The 16,775-nt window shown below is 53.1% G+C and overlaps 1 protein-coding gene and 1 long non-coding RNA gene across 3 annotated transcripts in view; both read right to left on the bottom strand.

Annotated features, from left to right (window-relative positions):
- Positions 1-3,522: 3,522 nt before the first annotated feature.
- HSP90AA1 (heat shock protein 90 alpha family class A member 1) lies at positions 3,523-11,628 on the bottom strand. 2 transcript variants are annotated; one of them, XM_081548738.1, is made up of 11 exons: positions 10,789-11,628; positions 8,148-8,309; positions 7,689-8,055; positions 7,263-7,396; positions 6,643-6,963; positions 6,293-6,458; positions 5,926-6,116; positions 5,671-5,818; positions 5,240-5,508; positions 4,633-4,966; positions 3,523-4,331 (listed from the first exon to the last, which is right to left on the bottom strand). In XM_081548738.1, the coding sequence occupies exons 2-11, from the start codon at positions 8,307-8,309 to the stop codon at positions 4,222-4,224; spliced, it is 2,202 nt and encodes a 733-aa protein (XP_081404864.1). In that variant the 5' UTR covers positions 10,789-11,628; the 3' UTR covers positions 3,523-4,221. The 2 variants fall into 2 exon arrangements, with proteins under 2 accessions (XP_081404864.1, XP_081404863.1); XM_081548737.1 differs by lacking the exon at positions 10,789-11,628 and adding an exon at positions 8,747-8,806.
- Positions 11,629-12,802: 1,174 nt separating this feature from the next.
- LOC145529096 (uncharacterized) overlaps positions 12,803-16,775 on the bottom strand; it is a 32,240-nt gene continuing 28,267 nt past the window's right edge. Inside the window, exon 6 of the long non-coding RNA XR_014070912.1 lies at positions 12,803-15,884. This is a non-coding gene — a long non-coding RNA (uncharacterized LOC145529096). The remainder of the gene's footprint in view (positions 15,885-16,775) is intronic.

The raw sequence follows: 16,775 nt of genomic DNA, 5'->3' as shown, positions 1-16,775 counted from the left end.
GAAGGTAGGATCATCAGACCAAAGTCGGGGATTGCCAGTATGGTCGTGCCCTGGATTTCTCAGGACTATTTTTCCCATGTGTAGGGTAAGCTGGAACGAGGGGCAACTTCATGGAGATGGTGGAGCCGACATGTCACACCAAATCCACTCAGTATTCCTGGTATTGAGGACATTTCCCAAGGCGTGACCCCCCTATTCTGAAAAAGCAGCCCCATGGCAGACCACAGTGACCCTCTTCCCATCACCTAAGTGGTTGGACAGTCTCCAGTCCAGGCCCAAGGCTGATTGTTCAAGGCACACCCAGTAGGTTTCACCTTCTAGCTTTCTCTCATCACTCAGACGCTCGGGGGTCCCTTCCCATGACCTAACACATCCAGGCTCTCAAGACTTGGTTACACTGGGAAGCCCCCCCACTTCTTTGTATCAGCAGTCACCCTCTTCCTGGAGCACCCCCCCCAACACACCACCCCCTTGGAGCCTTCCCACACCTCTGCACACGCTGCCCCACCAGCTGAGCCCCTCCTCGCTGTGTGATTCCAGCCACAATTGGGGCTCCATGGCCTTTGCCATGGCTGCCTTCCCCAATGATGCTTGTATTTATGTTTGGCCGTGCTGGGTCTTCATTGCTGTGCGGGATTTTCTCTAGTTGCGGTGAGCTGGGACTGCTCTTCATTGCACTGCGTGGGCTTTCTCATTGCGGTGGCTTCTCTTGTTGCAGAGCAGGGCCTCTAGGGCACAGGCTCTTCAATCGTTGTGGCACACAGGCTTAGCTGCTCTGCAGCATCTTCCCAGATCAGGGTTCGAACCTGTGTCCCCTGCACTGGCAGGGGGATTCTTTACCGCTGGACGACCAGGGAAACCCCCTAGTGATGCATCTTTTATCTGTGTGTTGGGCTGGTCCTTCGCTGGTGTTCAATGAAACCAGGAGGAATCTGTGCCTGATAGCAACTAGTGAGTTCAGAGGACCGAGAGACAGCAAGGCCACGGCAGTCTAGGGAAAATTCTAGAAGGGTGAGGCCTGGGTTGAGGCTTGCAGGAGGTTACACTGCAGAAAGTATGGGGGGACCTGAGCCCGAGCAAGGTGACTGCCTGAGTAGTGAGCCCCAGTTAAACATCAGGCACCTGCTAAGCCCACTACCTAGAAAATGCCAGAACAGGCTCCAGAGTATTTATATTAGCTGATTTACAAGTGAAGTAATGAGGCGCAGGACTTCCTCAAACTCACTTCTGAATCCGTGGAGACTGCTTTCTATACCTTTGCTTTTTATTCATTTGCTGTTTATGTACACAACATGGTTAAAATTCACACCTTTTGTGTATTTTAAGCTGGAATTTTAATAAGCACATGCAGCTGTGCAGCTGTCCCAGGTTTGGGGGCGCAGGTTCCCTCCTGGACCCCCTGCAGTCAAGTCCCCACTAGGGTTCCTGCTTTCCATCGTCACAGTTTTGCCTTTTCTAAAATTCTATGAAATCACACAGGAGGTAGCATTTTTTTCTGTCTGGCTTCTTTCAGTTTTCTCCGTTTACCTCGGTCTCTAATTTCTGCTTTCCAGTTCTCAGATGCAGGGTCTTGCATAATGTCTTGTAAAATTTATTCCTGTTTAGTATGTTATTACAATTTGTTGTTGTTTTTGTTTTCTATTACAGATTTTAAAATGCTAGTAGGCATTTTAAAACACTGATGCCTTTTTTCTTGCTAACAAAATTTAAATTCTATTTCATACATTGATCTCCCATCTTGGGACTTTGCTCTACTGATGAATCTTGTGCCGATTTTGTAGATTGCTCACAACTCTCCTCACACCCACATAATCCCTGAGGAAGAGAAGTCTTGTGGTCAACTATCTGCCTGTCAATGCAGGAGAAGCAGGTTCAATGCCTGGTTAGGCAAGATCCCCTGGAGAAGGAAATGGCACCTCACTCCCGTCCCCTTGCCCATGGACAGAGGAGCCTGGCAGGCTAGTCCATGGGGGTCACAGTCGGTCACGAGTTAGTAAATGAGCACATTCCCATCTTGCACCATGCGGATCTCTGCTTTCCAGCGCTCTGTACGCTCATCAGGCTGGGGCTGGTTACAGGAGTGTGAAGGACTGGACTTGGCGGTAGGAGGCTGGGGCCCCCTGACAACCTGAAGAATGTCACCACCAGCCTGGTTTGTGTCCTTCACCTCATCTTCTCACCCCCAGGGGTGAGCCATCTCTGGCACAGGGCTTGCTGGGGGGCAGTTCCAATTACACACCTGCCATAAACACTTTCCATACTTCAGGGGGGAAATGCTCTGTGGGCATTTTTTTCCCACTAGAGACCCTTTATAGAGGATCTGATACTTTTAATTTGAATGGAATTCTTAAGTCTCCTTACTAGAGGTGGGAAATAAGAAAAATTCCTTTTTGCCCTTCAATTACTAACTCCTGAACAGCAGGAACACTGGCACCAGACCAGCTGAGCCAGAAGGGAAGCCCAAGAATACTGGAGTGGGTAGCCTATCCCTTCTCCAGCGGATCTTCCAGACCCAGGAATCAAACCAGGGTCTCCCGCATTGCAAGCAGATTCTTTACTATCAGGGAAGCCCTCCTTAGACTAAGGGGAGTTAAAAACTTCTGCTGCATTAGATTGTTAAGGATGAAAAGATTATTGCTTACCAGGCACTTACTACCTACCAGCGCTTACTATCCATGACGGACCTTCCTCAGTATATGGAATCTCCAGGCCTCTCTCAGGCTCTAGGTCCAAATCCTGGGTAGACCTCTCACCAGCTACTCTAACACTCAGCCCTGCCCTCTCCAACTGCTGTGTGCTGCTTATGGCCATCAGTAGCCTCCTGGACCAGAGAAGGCAATGGCAGCCCACTCCAGTCCTCTTGCCTGGGAAACCCCATGGACGGAGGAGCCAGATAGGCTGCAGTCCATGGGGTCGAGACGAGTCGGGACACGACTGAGCGACTTCACTTTCACTTTTCGCTTTCATGCATTGGAGGAGATGGCAACCCACTCCAGTGTTCTTGCCTGGAGAATCCCAGGGACGGGGGAGTCTGGTGGGCTGCCGTCTATGGGGCCACACAAGAGTCGGACTGAAGCGACTTAGCAACAGCAACAGCCTCCCAGACACACCTTTCCTGAGGCTCAATACAGGACCACAGAACAAGCAGCAGAGATGGTTTCAGGTGGGAAGGTATTCAGCAGGTGTGGTTCCTAAGGGCAAGGCAATAAAAGGGCTGTATTGCTTGCACATCCCATTTCACCAATACCATCAAAGTGCAGCTTAGACATTGAAATCCTAAAGCAGAATGATGTTATTAGAAAATCTAACACATGGAAATAGAAGAACAAGTTCCATTTTCCTGTGTCTTTTAACGAGAGGCTCAACCCCACACATGCGGCCTGTGAGCGCCCTAAGGTCACAGTAGTAAGGCTCTAGGCAGGCCACACCAACCACCCACTGCTTTGACTCTCCTAGGCCAGAGGCGCACACCTCATGTTCTACGTTCTGGGACCACTCCCACAAATAAGACATTACACATCATTTCTTTTTAATTCATCTGTATTTGTTACAACTTTTTAAAGCAGAATGTGACTTGAGCGCTACATTTCCATTCACAAAACTTGCTCCAAGTTACTTTTCCAGCGGCTTTACAACATGCCTGGGCAGGCTTATAATTTTGCTACTCTAAACAATATTTTTCTTTGGAAAACAAGCCCTATGTATGGACAATGACTCCAATCAAGCTGGTTCAGCTTAACACACTAACTTCTAGAGGCCTGGCACATGCAGTCGTAACTACAGGGGATGGAAGTTTTAAAAAGTGTATCCCAGAAGATGAAAACTTGCTTTAACAACTATTTCTTTTAAACATCAAGGTATATACTTCAGAACACTTCAGTGACAGAACATTTTGGTCTATTGAAGAATCCGCTTGATAGCTAAACACTTCAGACCACAAAGTTAACACAGGTTACATATACACCTTACAACAAACGTAACTACTTCCACCTGTTAAAATAAGCCAACATGAAACTAGGAAAAAACAACTAGCTTTGCTTTAGTGCTATAAGTATCACAGTATCACACTTAGTAGAAAGAAATCTTATCTTCCCCTTATGCAGTTGTCATGCCATACAGATTCTTAAATGTTAACAAAAATAAAGAAACACTTGAAAACGTATTAGAGGGCACGTGTTAGAGGGCACGGAGGCCGAGTGCCAAGCGACCCCCAGGCAGCGCTTAGTCTACTTCCTCCATGCGGGACGTGTCGTCATCCCCTTCCAGGGGCGGCATTTCCTCCGTGACAGCAGCACTGCTGTCATCAGCAGTGGGGTCATCCTCGTCAATTCCTTCAAGGAAATAAACATGGATTAGATTTCTTGAAGCCACATAATTAGTCCAACACTACAGGTTCATGCCCAGCCTCGAGGCTGAGCGAATTACAGGGCACATGAACCGGTTTCATTTTCATCCCTTACAGTCAAAGGGCTTATTTACCCTCTTTTAACTCATGTGACTTCAGTGTTTCCTAAATGGAACAAGACAGCCCAACTTTGTTGAAACTGCTCAAAGTTCACCCTTGTCAACAGCCATGTGTTTAGGTTTCTTTCTCCAACAGTATTGTTACACATGGTACTTGCACAAGCTTACCGAGACCCAGTTTGATCATCCTGTAGATCCTGTTGGCATGTGTCTGGGGATCCTCCAGACTGAAGCCAGAAGACAGGAGAGCTGTTTCGTACAGCAAGATGACCAGATCCTTCACAGACTTGTCATTCTTGTCAGCCTCTGCCTTTTGCCTCAAGGTCTCGATGATGGAATGGTCAGGGTTGATCTCCAGGTGCTTCTTGGCCGCCATGTAACCCATGGTTGAGTTGTCTCTCAGGGCTTGGGCCTTCATGATCCGTTCCATGTTCGCTGTCCAGCCGTACGTGCTTGTGACGATGCAGCAGGGGGATGTCACCAAACGGTTTGACACAACCACCTCTCATCAAAAAAGAGAAGGTACACAGTGACAACTGGGCATACAGATTTCCCATCCTCAGTACTTGTTCCCAGGTTTATTTGAATATCTAAGGAACTTAAGGAACTTGACTATCAATGAATCAGAAATACCGTATGCAAATCCGAAGCTTTAAGCTCCTTTTAAGTTCTCGTGTCTTTAAAGATCTCAAGGACTATCTATATATGACTTGTTCAAAAGACACCTAACACCCCTAAAGAGGGTCAGTAACCAGAAAATACTGTATTCACACACCTTTTCAACTTTCTTCTCCAAAATGTCCTTCATGATTTTGCAGAGGTTTTCAAACTTGGTCTTTTTCTCTTCTTGTTTCTTTTTCTCTTCCTCATCTTCTGGAAGTTCCAGGCCTTCTTTGGTGACTGACACTAAGGTCTTCCCCTCAAACTCCTTCAGCTGTTGTACACAGTACTCATCAATAGGCTCGATCATGTAGATCACTTCCAAGCCGTGCTTCCGGAGACGCTCCACAAAGGCAGAGTTGGCTACCTGGTCTTTTGTCTCACCTAAGAAACAAAAGCTTTACATCTTTTAACAGCCGCCTCATTTCTTTTTGTTAGATTAACACCTACTAAATTATGTGTAACACCACATGGGTAGAGAACATGCACCTGTTCCTATGGGATCACAAAAAGATCGACTGTCACGTTTATTGCCTGTTAAATTACCTGTGATGTAATAGATGTGTTTCTGGTTTTCCTTCATTCTTGTGCAGTAGTCCTTGAGAGAAACCATCTCATCACCAGAAGCAGAAGTATAGTACCTCAACAGCTCTGAAAGCTTCTTCCGATTTTGAGAATCTTCATGTATTCCAAGCTGAAAGACATTGTTAACTTTAGGAAGACTTTCTCTGTATTCAGTTATTTCAAGTGAAAAACCACTTTAATTACTACTCTTAACAGTCAAATGTATTTCTAACCAACCTTTATATTTTTAGAGAACTGCTCATAAAACTTCTTGTAGTTCTCCTTATCTTCTGCCAGTTCAGTGAAGAGTTCCAAGCACTTTTTGACCAAATTCTTCCTGATAACTTTCAAAATTTTGCTTTGTTGCAACATCTCACGGGAAATGTTCAGAGGGAGATCCTCCGAGTCCACCACACCTCTAATGAAATCTAAAAAACAGAACAAATGCAGCCAGTCACTCCAAAGACAAAAACTGACAAATTTGCAAACCCCCAAAACCAAAGATGAACGATTTTCCCCATGTTTAGTTTAAAAACCAGGAACTGACAGGGTCAATCTCTTTGACCAGTAACAATGACCGTTCTTCAAATCAGACTATACTCACTCAGGTATTCAGGGATTAGCTCCTCACAGTTATCCATGATGAAAACTCTGCGAACATACAACTTAATGTTGTTCTTCTTCTTTCTGTTTTCAAACAGGTCAAAAGGAGCTCGTCTTGGGACAAAAAGAAGGGCTCTGAATTCCAACTGTCCTTCAACTGAAAAATGCTATAATAAAACGATTAATCGAGATTAACACAGGGCAAACAACTTGCACCAACAAAAAACCCCACATGTAACACTTAGGGTTACCTAACAATGACTCCTGGCAAAGCATGGGGCATCAGGGAACAGACTGCTGCCCTAAACATCTGCAGGTATGGTAGTTCTGAGGCACTTAGCAGTCACTCACCTTGACCGCCAAGTGATCCTCCCAATCGTTGGTCAGGCTCTTGTAGAACTCTCCATACTCCTCGTTAGTGATGTCATCAGGGTTTCTGGTCCAGATAGGCTTTGTCTTGTTCAGCTCTTCTTGATCAATGTACTTCTCCTTGATCTTCTTCTTCTTCTTCTTGTCCCCATCCTTCTTCTCTTCCTCCTCTTCATCTGAGCCAACGTCTTCTATCTCGGGCTTGTCATCAGATTCCTTTTCTTCTTTCTCCTTCTCTTCCTCTTTGTCTTCCTTCTCTTCTGCCTCATCGTCACTAACTTCTTTATCACGTTCCTTCTCCACCTTCAAAGGAGGACAAATCATGTCACCTCTCCATCACAAAACTGAAAAATAAAAAGCTAAAGGAGACTGCAGCACTTACACCAATGCCATCTGAGAAACACTAGTAACCAGGAAGCTACTCATCCATTTCTGCAGGATCTTAACAGCCCTGGAAACCTTGACGAGAGTCCACAGAGCTCTACCCACCAGCCCAAGAAATTAGTGCAAGTTTGGATCTCTTATGAAAAGCACTAAGGCCTAACAGGATTTCAGTTCAGTCACTTTAGTAACCTACATATACAGGATACATGGAAACTCACAAAAAGAGTGATGGGATAGCCAATGAACTGAGAATGCTTCTTCACAATCTCCTTTATTCTCCGTTCCTCCAGGTACTCAGTCTGGTCTTCTTTCAGATGCAGAATAACCTTTGTTCCACGCCCCATAGGTTCTCCTGAAAAGAAAATCCAGAGATTGAGGCCAATTTCAATCACAATGGCCTGATCAAGGCAAGAAAAATATTATTTCGCTCTCCTGGCAGTTATCTGAAAAGTCTACCAAGCAGAAGCTTGCGGTTACTACAACTGGGAAGAGTCTGAAGGCAGTTAACGGCCTTACCCAAGATAAACCACAAGTGCATACTATCGCCCTCCAGGGAAACAGGTTTCAAAAAGAAAAACAAACAAAAAAAGACACCAAAAAACTATACACAAACTTCCCAGCTTCTTTGGGGTTGCAGTGCCTACCTGTGTCAGTCCTCACTGTGAAGGACCCTCCTGCAGAAGACTCCCAGGCGTACTGCTCGTCATCGTTATGCTTGGTGATAACGGTCACTTTCTCAGCCACCAAATAAGCTGAATAAAACCCGACACCAAACTGGCCAATCATAGAGATATCAGCGCCAGCCTGCAAAGCCTCCATGAACGCTTTGGTCCCGGACTTGGCGATGGTGCCCAGGTTATTAATCAAATCGGCCTTGGTCATCCCAATGCCGGTGTCCACGATGGTGAGGGTTCGATCTTGCTTATTCGGTATGAGATTGATGTGCAGCTCTTTTCCAGAGTCTAACTTACTGGGATCGGTCAAGCTCTCATACCTGATCTTGTCCAGGGCCTATTTAAAAAGACACACGTGATGACGCACAACATCTCCCCTAAAACAGTGCCATTTGATACAAACACCCAACTCCGCATTGAAAGACTTACATCGGATGAGTTTGAAATTAGCTCCCTCAGGAAAATCTCCTTATTCGAGTAGAAAGTGTTGATGATCAGTGACATCAACTGAGCAATTTCCGCCTGGAAGGCGAACGTCTCCACCTCCTCCTCCTCCATCGGCTGGTCCTGGGCCTGGGTCTCCTCGGGCATCTGCGGGGGGAAGCGGAACCCGTGAGGCCGCCGGCCGGACCCCTCCCCGCCGCGTCTCGCTCCCGCTCCCGAGCCCGGGGCGCGCGGGAGACGCCGGCTGACAAAGGATGACCTCATTCCGGGGGCCGGGCGCCGCCGCCGCAGCCCACGCCGGCCGCACGGCCGCCGCTCCGCCCGGGCGCCCCCGCCCGCGGCCTAGGGACCCCCCTCCGGGGACGCAGACCCCGGCCCTCGCCGTCCCGCACGACCCCCGGAGCCCCCGGGCCCACTCGCCCCCGACGGGGGGGGAGGGGACGGGAGGCCGCCGCAGGCCCGAGGCCTGCCGGGTTAACCACGGCCGCCCCGGGCCCGCCGGCCTCAGGGGGCCTGGGGGGCTGCCCTCGCCACCAACCACCCGCCCTCGGACCCCCGCGTTCCCCCACAACCGCCTCCCTCACCTTGGCTGAAGGACTAGTACGGGTTCCGCAACGACGCAGCACCGGGACGCAGCGGCAACTGGCGCGCCGCCCCCGCGCCGCCCTTATATAGAGGCGGGCCCGCCCAGCGCGCGGCGCCTTTTCCAGAAGCCTCCCGAACCTTCCGGAAGAACCCTCCCCAACCGCCGGCGCGGCCGCGCGCCTGCGCCTGCGCCCTGGAGGCCGCCCGCCCCGCCTCGGGGCCGCGCCGCGCGCCCCCACCCCCACGGCGCCTGCGTGCCGCGCGCCCCCGCGCGCGCCGCAGAGCGCCTGCGCGGCCCGGAGTGCTCGGGCGGGCCTGGCGCCTTCCGGGGCCGCAGCTCCCGGCCCTACCTTCCCGCGCGCGCGGCGTGCTGCGCCCCGCCGGCCTCCCGCCCCGGGCCCGCCACCCCCGCTCGGCGCGCGTCGGCCCAACGTTCCCCCCACCCCAACCTCTGTCCAGGCCCCGGGGGCTGATTGCCCGTGCCCGCAGCTCTGGGAAGTCCAGAAAAGTAAACTCTCGGTGGTTAAAGCGTATCCCCCGATAGTGTACGCTCCGGATCCCCCCAGCATCGGGACCCCCCGACTGCGGGCCTGGGACCAGGTTTCGAGCCTTGAGGCCGCCTGTAGGGGATCAAAGCCAGGGTGAGGGGTCCGGTCCCGTGTCACAAGTATATATGCCCGAGGCACTGATCGCAGGCTCAGGTCCATGGTTAGGGGTTTGGGGGGTCTGGGCAGCGATTAGGGGTTCCAGGGTGCATCTCTTTGCCGGGGGCAGCGGTTATGGGTTCAGGGGACAAGGAATTCGGGCAACAGGTGCCTGCCAGAGCCTCCTCAACGCGGAGGCTCGGAGCTCCAGCCTGGTTTTGGGGTGCAGCGGTCTGTAAGCGAGGGGTGACCAGCGTGTGTGCAGGGTGAGCAGAGGGGAGCTCCAGAGCCTCGTGGGTCCGTTCGGCTGGTTCTGAACCGGAGGTGGGCCCTGGAACAAACCACCCCCACCCCAACCCAGGCCGCTAGTCAAATATGGGGACTCTCCTGTCCTATCCTTAGGGCCAATTGCTCCCAGGGGGGGAAATGTTGAAAGAGACACAGTCCCGAATTCTCGCAGCCTTTGCTTAGTTCTCTGGGCATTTGTACCTACTTGGTGCTGTGCTTAGTCGCTCAGTCCTGTCCGACTCTTTGTGACTGTAGCCGGCCAGGCTCCTCTGTCCATGGGGATTCTCCAGGGAAGAATATACTGGAGTAGATTGCCATGCCCTCCTCCAGAGGATAGGATTCTTTACTGCCCGGTTTCTTCCTTGTTACCTACTTTGGGTTTGTTTTAAAACCGCATCTTTCAATGCACTGCAGGCCCTAGTCTGGAATTCTGGGACTTGGTGACCATGCATGCTGACTCAGCCCACGCACGCATCATGATTTTGTTAAAAGGCCCATCTCTTTGACTTATTCTTCTGGGTAATTTGAGATATCTGTATGATGGACGGCTCTACAGTAAAGAATCTGCAATGCAGAAGACCCGGGGTCCATCCCTGGGTTGGGAAGATCCCCTGGAGGGAGGGCAAGGCAACCCATTCCAGTGTTCTTGCTTGGAGAAGCCCGTGGACAGAGGAGCCTGGCGGGCTACACGGCCCAACGGGGTGCAGAGCGACTGAGTTCATATTTGGTACACGCGAAGTATGTATATGTAATTCATGGTATGGGTAATTAACTTGCCTTAAAGGATAATTTCTAAATGGGAATTCTTAGTGTTTAGAATCGGCCCAGATCACCGTTGTAGGAATCTTGGCGGTTGTGGGGGGGAGGATCTTGGGTCTTCAGCCAGGTCAATAACAGGGTGGGGTGAGGGGCTTTGGCGGTTCAGGAAGCGAGGCTTCCCGAGCCGTGCACCCCTGCCCCGCACAGGCCTCTCCCATGCGCCATCCCCCTCCTCTGGTCTCCTTTGTCTCCAGCGCCTCCTACCACTGCCACCCTCCACCCCCACCCCCACCCCCACCCCTACCCCTACCCCCACCCCCGCTCTTGGGAACAATCTGGAAGCTCCTTACGGTGTAAACAAAGTTGACTGACAACTCCCTCCACTTCCTAGTCTCCAGAGAAACCCAGCTTTTCCAGGAACTGAGTTCTCACACTGGGGCTTGAGCCCCCTTTGGGAGGCTGTGACATCAGCACGGGGCGCCGTGAGCCCCGTTAAAACGGGGAGAACAGACTGGAAACCACCAGCCACGTGGTGGGGGTGGGTGGGGGTGGTTAGCGCCCGCCGAGGGAAGGAGGAAAAGGTGTTTCTGACCCCAGATGGGGTGGCAGCTCCCAGCAGGCGGCCCGGGTTTTCCCTGCGTCCTGGACTGGGGGCGGGGCGGGGGGAGGACAAGCGGAGCGGCCGGGGCGCTGGCGCCGAAGTTTCCCGGTCGCCACCGTCAGCGGGCGCCCCTCCGGCGGCCCGGCCCGCTTGGCCCGCTTCCTTCTTTCCGCCCCGCTTCTGCCGTGGCCCGGCAAGTTTAAGAGTTGCCGTAGAGGAGCCGTTCAGAGCCCCGGAGGTGAAATCCCCGGAGTCCGGGCCCTCGTCTCCTCTCCTCCAGCGGCCAGTTGGGGACCCGGCGTTCCCCGCAAGCTCCAGCCTTAACCCCCTTCTTCCAAACTCCTGCCGGCCGTGGTCGCCGAGGAAAGGACGGTTCGGGCCCCGTTCCTCCCGGCGCCGGCCCCACACCGACGGCCCGGGCCCGCCGGCCATGGTCCCCTCTCCCCTGCCGCTCCTGCCCCGTCCCCTCTCGGGCGCCAGGGCGCTTCCTCCAGGCCTGGGTGCCGCGCTCACGCCCCCCGCCTGCCGAGCTCCTCCGGGGCTCCGTATTCAGGTGACTACCCCACCGCCTTCCGGAGCCCCACGAGCCCGGCCGCCTCCGCCCTCCCCCCCCTACCCCGGGCGGCCCGTCCACGTCCCTCCGTCCCCAGCCCGCCCCCAGCCCCTCACGCCTTGCGAAACCTCCAGAGCCGCGTGGCCGCCTCGCGCCTCTTTGTGCCCGGGCGTGTCCGGTGTGTGTCCCCCACCCCGAAGCTGGGGCGAGCTGTGAGAACCAGATCTGGCCCCGTCACCCACTCCCGCACACACGCTCCAGACCCTGTGGGACACCCCATCCCTCCTGGGAGACAGACCGGGCCTGCAGGGCGCCCCCACCGACCCACTGGTCCTCAGTTCCCACTGCGCACCCTGCCACGCTCTTCTCTAAACCTCGCTCGGCGAGCTGCCCGCCCGGGCAGGGCTGGCACGTGGTCTCCCCTCGACCTGAAACACCGATGTTTTTCCTAATCAGTGTTCTAGGGGAGCTTCAGCCCAGGCGTTTCCTTAGGGGCCCCTTCCTGCCCGTGCTTTCATGCCAGGCCCAGCCTGTCCCCTGATACAGATGGGTTCTCAGCGTGTGGGCACCTTCCCTCCTGGCCTGAGCCCCACAGAGCCCTACACCCATGGCTTCCACTCACTTCTTTCTTTAACTCCCAGCTTTCTCCCGCTTCCTCCACCACACCATGTCTAATATATCTTCAAGTCCTGCAGACTTAGCTGCTGAGTATTTGTTGAACTCATCCCAAAGTGATCTTGGCTATCAGGGCAATCTGACCATCTTTCTCCTCCATTTGAAACCTTTCCGTGTCCCTCCATTAATAAGCTGGGACACCAGGCCCAGACCCTGGGGGCAGGTGTCCTGGATTCAAATCCCAGCTCTGCCACTGCCTCCTTGTGCGAAGGGGCGACTCGTTACTCCCTCTGGGCCTCGCGGTTCAGTGTCTGCAGAATGGGTATGTGTCTTACTCACAAAACTGTTGTGATACCTAACATTAGCTCATTCTGTTTTGGGAAATGGCCCAAGACAGCACCTGGCACACAGTAACTGCTGTACACATGTTTATTAATGTAAATCAATAACTTTCTAATTCCCCTTTTGATTTCTTCTTTGACCCATGGGTAATTTATAAATGTGTTAGTTTCTAAATGTTTGGAGGTTTTCCAGATATTTATTATTGATATCTAATATTTAATTCCACAATGGTTACAGAACATACGTGGCATGATTTGAATTCTTTCAGATTTATTGTTTATGGCCCAGGTTGTGGCCTATCTTGGTAAATGTTTTATACATAAAATAATTATGCCAAGGGAAAGATACCAGTCATTTATATAAAATTTTAGGAAATGTGAGCTGGAACCCCTCAGGATCTGTGATTGCCTGGAGGTTGGGGCCAGCAGGAGTAGGAAGGAAGAAATGTTAGGTGTGAGTCTGTTCACTATCTCATCTCCGTGGTAGGAGTGATTTCACAGGTGCATGCCAATGTGAAAAGGTATTAAATTGTACATTACACATGCATTTTATTCCATATCAAGTATATCTCATAAAGCTGTTTTTACAATAACTGATGTGTAGCGATGACTATGGAGAAACATTCACAATCAAGTTATAACTATGTTGGAAAATGCACACCTTGGAAATCAGTACAGTTGACATGGAGCAGGTTGTCTGTTGTGCCACAGTCTGTCGTTGGCTGTGTGACTCTGAGCAGACTACGCAACCTCTCTGTGCTTCGTTGTTGTCTCATCTACAACAAGGACATGGGAGGATGCCCCGGGAAGCCTTAGCCCCTGGCATGCAGTGGGTGTGCCGTGGATGGGCACCCTGTTGTTCTCTTAATGGAGAGCAGGGAGACAGGGTGACCTCGCTGGCAGCCATGGAACACCAGGAGTCTATCCTGCACGGTTTGAGCTCCAAGTCGAGAGTGGCGGGAGGGCTGGCAGCAGAGCCCCAAAGGTGGGGATGAATGCTGCGAGCCAGGGAAGGGCCAGCGCTCCGTTTCTGGCCGTGTGTGAGTCCACTCTATGGTACACTTCCACAGAACAAACCAGCTTTCCATTTGACTGCAAGATTGGGGATGCTTTGGTACCAAACTTGTTCTTCTGGCAAATTGTACCTCATCCCTCGAGGCTCACGTTGGGCAGCCACTCCTGGAGGTCTGGGGGGGTGGCCGCTTCCTCAGCGGTTGGTCGCAGGGATGCGCCGTCTGCCCCTGCTCCGCTACCGCTGTCAGCCCTGAGTGCGGCCCTCTTGCTGGACGAGAGGGTCTTGTTTAATGAGCACCATTCATGTAATGCCTGTTTACTGAGCCCGTGTGCAGGCCTAGGACGCACTGGGCGGGAAATTGGGTCGCTGCCCTCCTGGTGGAGGCAGGTGTGGAGCCAGCACCACGCCGACCCATGGATTCATAAGATGGCAGGGTGTGGGCCCGCAGGAGGCTGCTCTAAGAGCTGAGGAGGGGGGTGTTAGCTGCTGGGCTGGGAGGAGAGGCACCCAGGAGAAGGAGAAGAAACAGCGGAAGCGAAATCTAAAAGGAGTCAGTGGGCAAAAGGGGAGGGCAAGGTGGCAAGGGAAGTGGAGGCAGGAAGAGCCCTTCCGAGTCATGGGGTTTGGGGCACACAGGGCAGTGTGAGGCAGGGGGTGAGTGCGCTGGGCCAGGGGACCCGAGATGTGGCCCGAGGACCGTGGGAGGTATTGGAGGCTGTCCCGGGGGCCCCCTCAGACCACGTCCACTCTGGCCAAGGTGTGGATGAAGGTGGGGACCAGGGAGACCCAAGGAGGGCGGCACCTGCAGAGCCGGTGGATGGCGAAGGGGCAGGGGTGGGCAAGACCCGGAGAGTGAGGGACAGCCGGGTGACGTCAGGGTCCTGTGGGGGGGCGGAGAGTGAGGGACAGCCGGGTGACGTCAGGGTCCTGTGGGGGGGGCAGAGAGTGAGGGACAACTGGGTGACGTCAGGGTGCTGTGGGGGGGCGCTGTGGTCACCCCGGGGCAGCAGGTGACCGGTTCAGGGTGACCCGTGTTGGGTGCAAACGTCTGTGAGGCATCTAAGAGGATGGGCGTCCAGTAGAGGGGATGCTGAGATGTGGGCAAGAAGGCAGGGAAGGGCTGGCCGGGCAGCAAGGGAGCTGGATGAGTGAGGGCAGGAGCAGGACTTCCCGAGAACCGCAGCCTTGGTGCAGCCTTGGGGCTGGGAGGCAGCTGCTGGGGGAGGCGGGGCCCGGAGTGGGGTGTGACGGGGGACACACCCTCCTGGAAGGTTCCTCATCCCCTCCCCAGCCCTCCCAGGTCTCTGTGCTGCTCTCAAGTTAGGCAGGGGACAGGTGTGCAGTGTGCGCTGTGCCCAGGGCAAGGCACGGCTGGAGAACCCCAGGCCTAACCTTCAGAACTTTCATGGGGGGAGGAACAGACTGAGTTCAGGCCCATCCTTGGCTCCTACAGGAACCGGCAGTCCTGGACAGGAATGCAGACGTCTTCCAGAAGCTCTGCCATCTTCCCTTGAACTCACCTTCAGGCCTTCCAAATCATCTTTGACTCACCCTTCAGGCCCCATGTTCTGAAGCTGCCAAGTTCGCGGAGTGTCTCTCTAAGACGTCCTCTCTCTCCAAGCTCAGGGTCCCACGTGGATCCAGCCCTCAGGCTCTACGCCATGGTCAGCTGGCTCTCCCTGGATTCACCTGCTCTGCATTCCTGTCTTCACCTGCCCACCTCCCCGTGCAGAAAAGTCCCGGGGCTCGCGGGACGCCTAGCCAGCGGCCCTGTCTGGGTGTTCACACCCCAGGCCCTGCTCATGCCGCTGGAGGCCCTTCACTCTTCCAACCACTTGCTCTGACCTCAGCCCACACCCTCCCCCATCCCCACCCCTGACCTTGGTGCTCTCAGACCCAGAAGGCTGGCTGCAGACCCCCAGACACCCCCCACCGGCTTTGCCCAGCCCCCAGCCCCGCTGAATGTCGGAGGCTGGGGCACCACCACCGCCACCCCTGCCCAGGTGACCTGAGATGTAAGAAGAATATGGCAAGAGAAGCAGGTCCAAAGGGAGCAGGGACAGACTGAAGGTGTGCTGGTGGTTGCTGGTTTTGTTCCAGCCTCCCACCTCCATTCTCCAGCCCCTCCCAGAGCCACCCCCTGGGGGTGAGGGGGAAGGCACAGCAAGAGTGACCCCAGGGCAGGGGATCCAAATGGAAACTCGGGTCAGCTCATCCTCCTGGACACCTTCTTCTCCTCCAGGTGACATTTGTATGGAGTTCAGCTCAGCCCAGAAATCACCTCCTCCTGCCTGGTTTTCTCTGGGTGCCTCCTCCACGCTCTAGTCCACAGGGAGGAATTGAAACTAGGTTTTGTCTTTGTCTCTTTATCCCCCAAACCCAGCTCAAGACCAGACCTGGGCAGGTGGCTGTCTACCATGTCCACGCACAAAGAGTAACTGAGTGTTGGAAGGGACCAGGTAGGACCCCTCCCCTGGCAGATTAACCTTTGGCGCCATCTAAGGGCCAGGTAGGTGATTGGTTGTGTTTGGGGCCTCCTACTGGAAGTGGCATTGAAGTGTAGGAATTTCATTTTCTTTATTCTCACCAGCTGGAGAGTTAGGAAAGAGAGGAGAGAATTATGTGAGATGCAGTCTAAACCACCATCGTTTTTTTTCCAGCTGCGCCACCCGGCTTTCTAATTCTTCCCGGACTAGGGATTGAACCCGGGCCCTAGGCAGAGAAAACTCAGAGTCCTAACCACTGGACCACCAGGGGATTCCCTAGGTCACTATCATTAATGTATCACTCTTTATAGAGTTTGTGACAAAGCTTTCAGCCTGTCACTGAGCAGGAATGAAACTGTGAGAGAACTGGAGACAACTTTCGTAAGTTAAGAAAATTATATATATACACATGTATTCAATTATATATAATTTGTATATATGTGTGTTGGATGGCGTCACTGATTCAATGGCCATGAACATGGGCACACTCTGGGAGATGGTGAGGGACAGGGAGGCCTGGTGTGTTGCAGTCTGTGGGGTTGCAAAGAGTTGGACACGACTTGGAGACTAAACAACAACAACCTCTGTGTGTGTGTGTGTGTGTGTGTGTGTGTATTTCACCACTAAAACCCCATATACATAAAGATCTAAGAGTTAAAAGATGCCAACCTCAAATCATCTGAGTCTTAGGATGGTGTCAGGTGTGTGCCCAGCCCTCCCTGGGCC

Source organism: Giraffa tippelskirchi, chromosome 12 (assembly GCF_054371585.1).
Source record: "Giraffa tippelskirchi isolate mGirTip1 chromosome 12, T2T-mGirTip1v1.2.pri, whole genome shotgun sequence".
In the NCBI taxonomy this organism is placed as follows: domain Eukaryota; kingdom Metazoa; phylum Chordata; class Mammalia; order Artiodactyla; family Giraffidae; genus Giraffa; species Giraffa tippelskirchi.
The sequence above is the reverse complement of the archived record's forward strand: the minus strand, read 5'-3'. Positions and strand labels throughout refer to the sequence as shown.

Bases quoted from the DNA above. Each gene is read 5' to 3' on its own strand.
- HSP90AA1 (XM_081548738.1), bottom strand. From the start codon at position 8,309: ATGCCCGAGGAGACCCAGGCCCAGGACCAGCCGATGGAGGAGGAGGAG. The intron at 7,397-7,688 runs GTAGGCACTGCA...TTTTCTTTTCAG, and splicing joins CACAGTGAGGACTGACACAG to GAGAACCTATGGGGCGTGGA. The intron at 6,117-6,292 runs GTGAGTATAGTC...TCTGTTTTTTAG, and splicing joins GCTAATCCCTGAATACCTGA to ATTTCATTAGAGGTGTGGTG.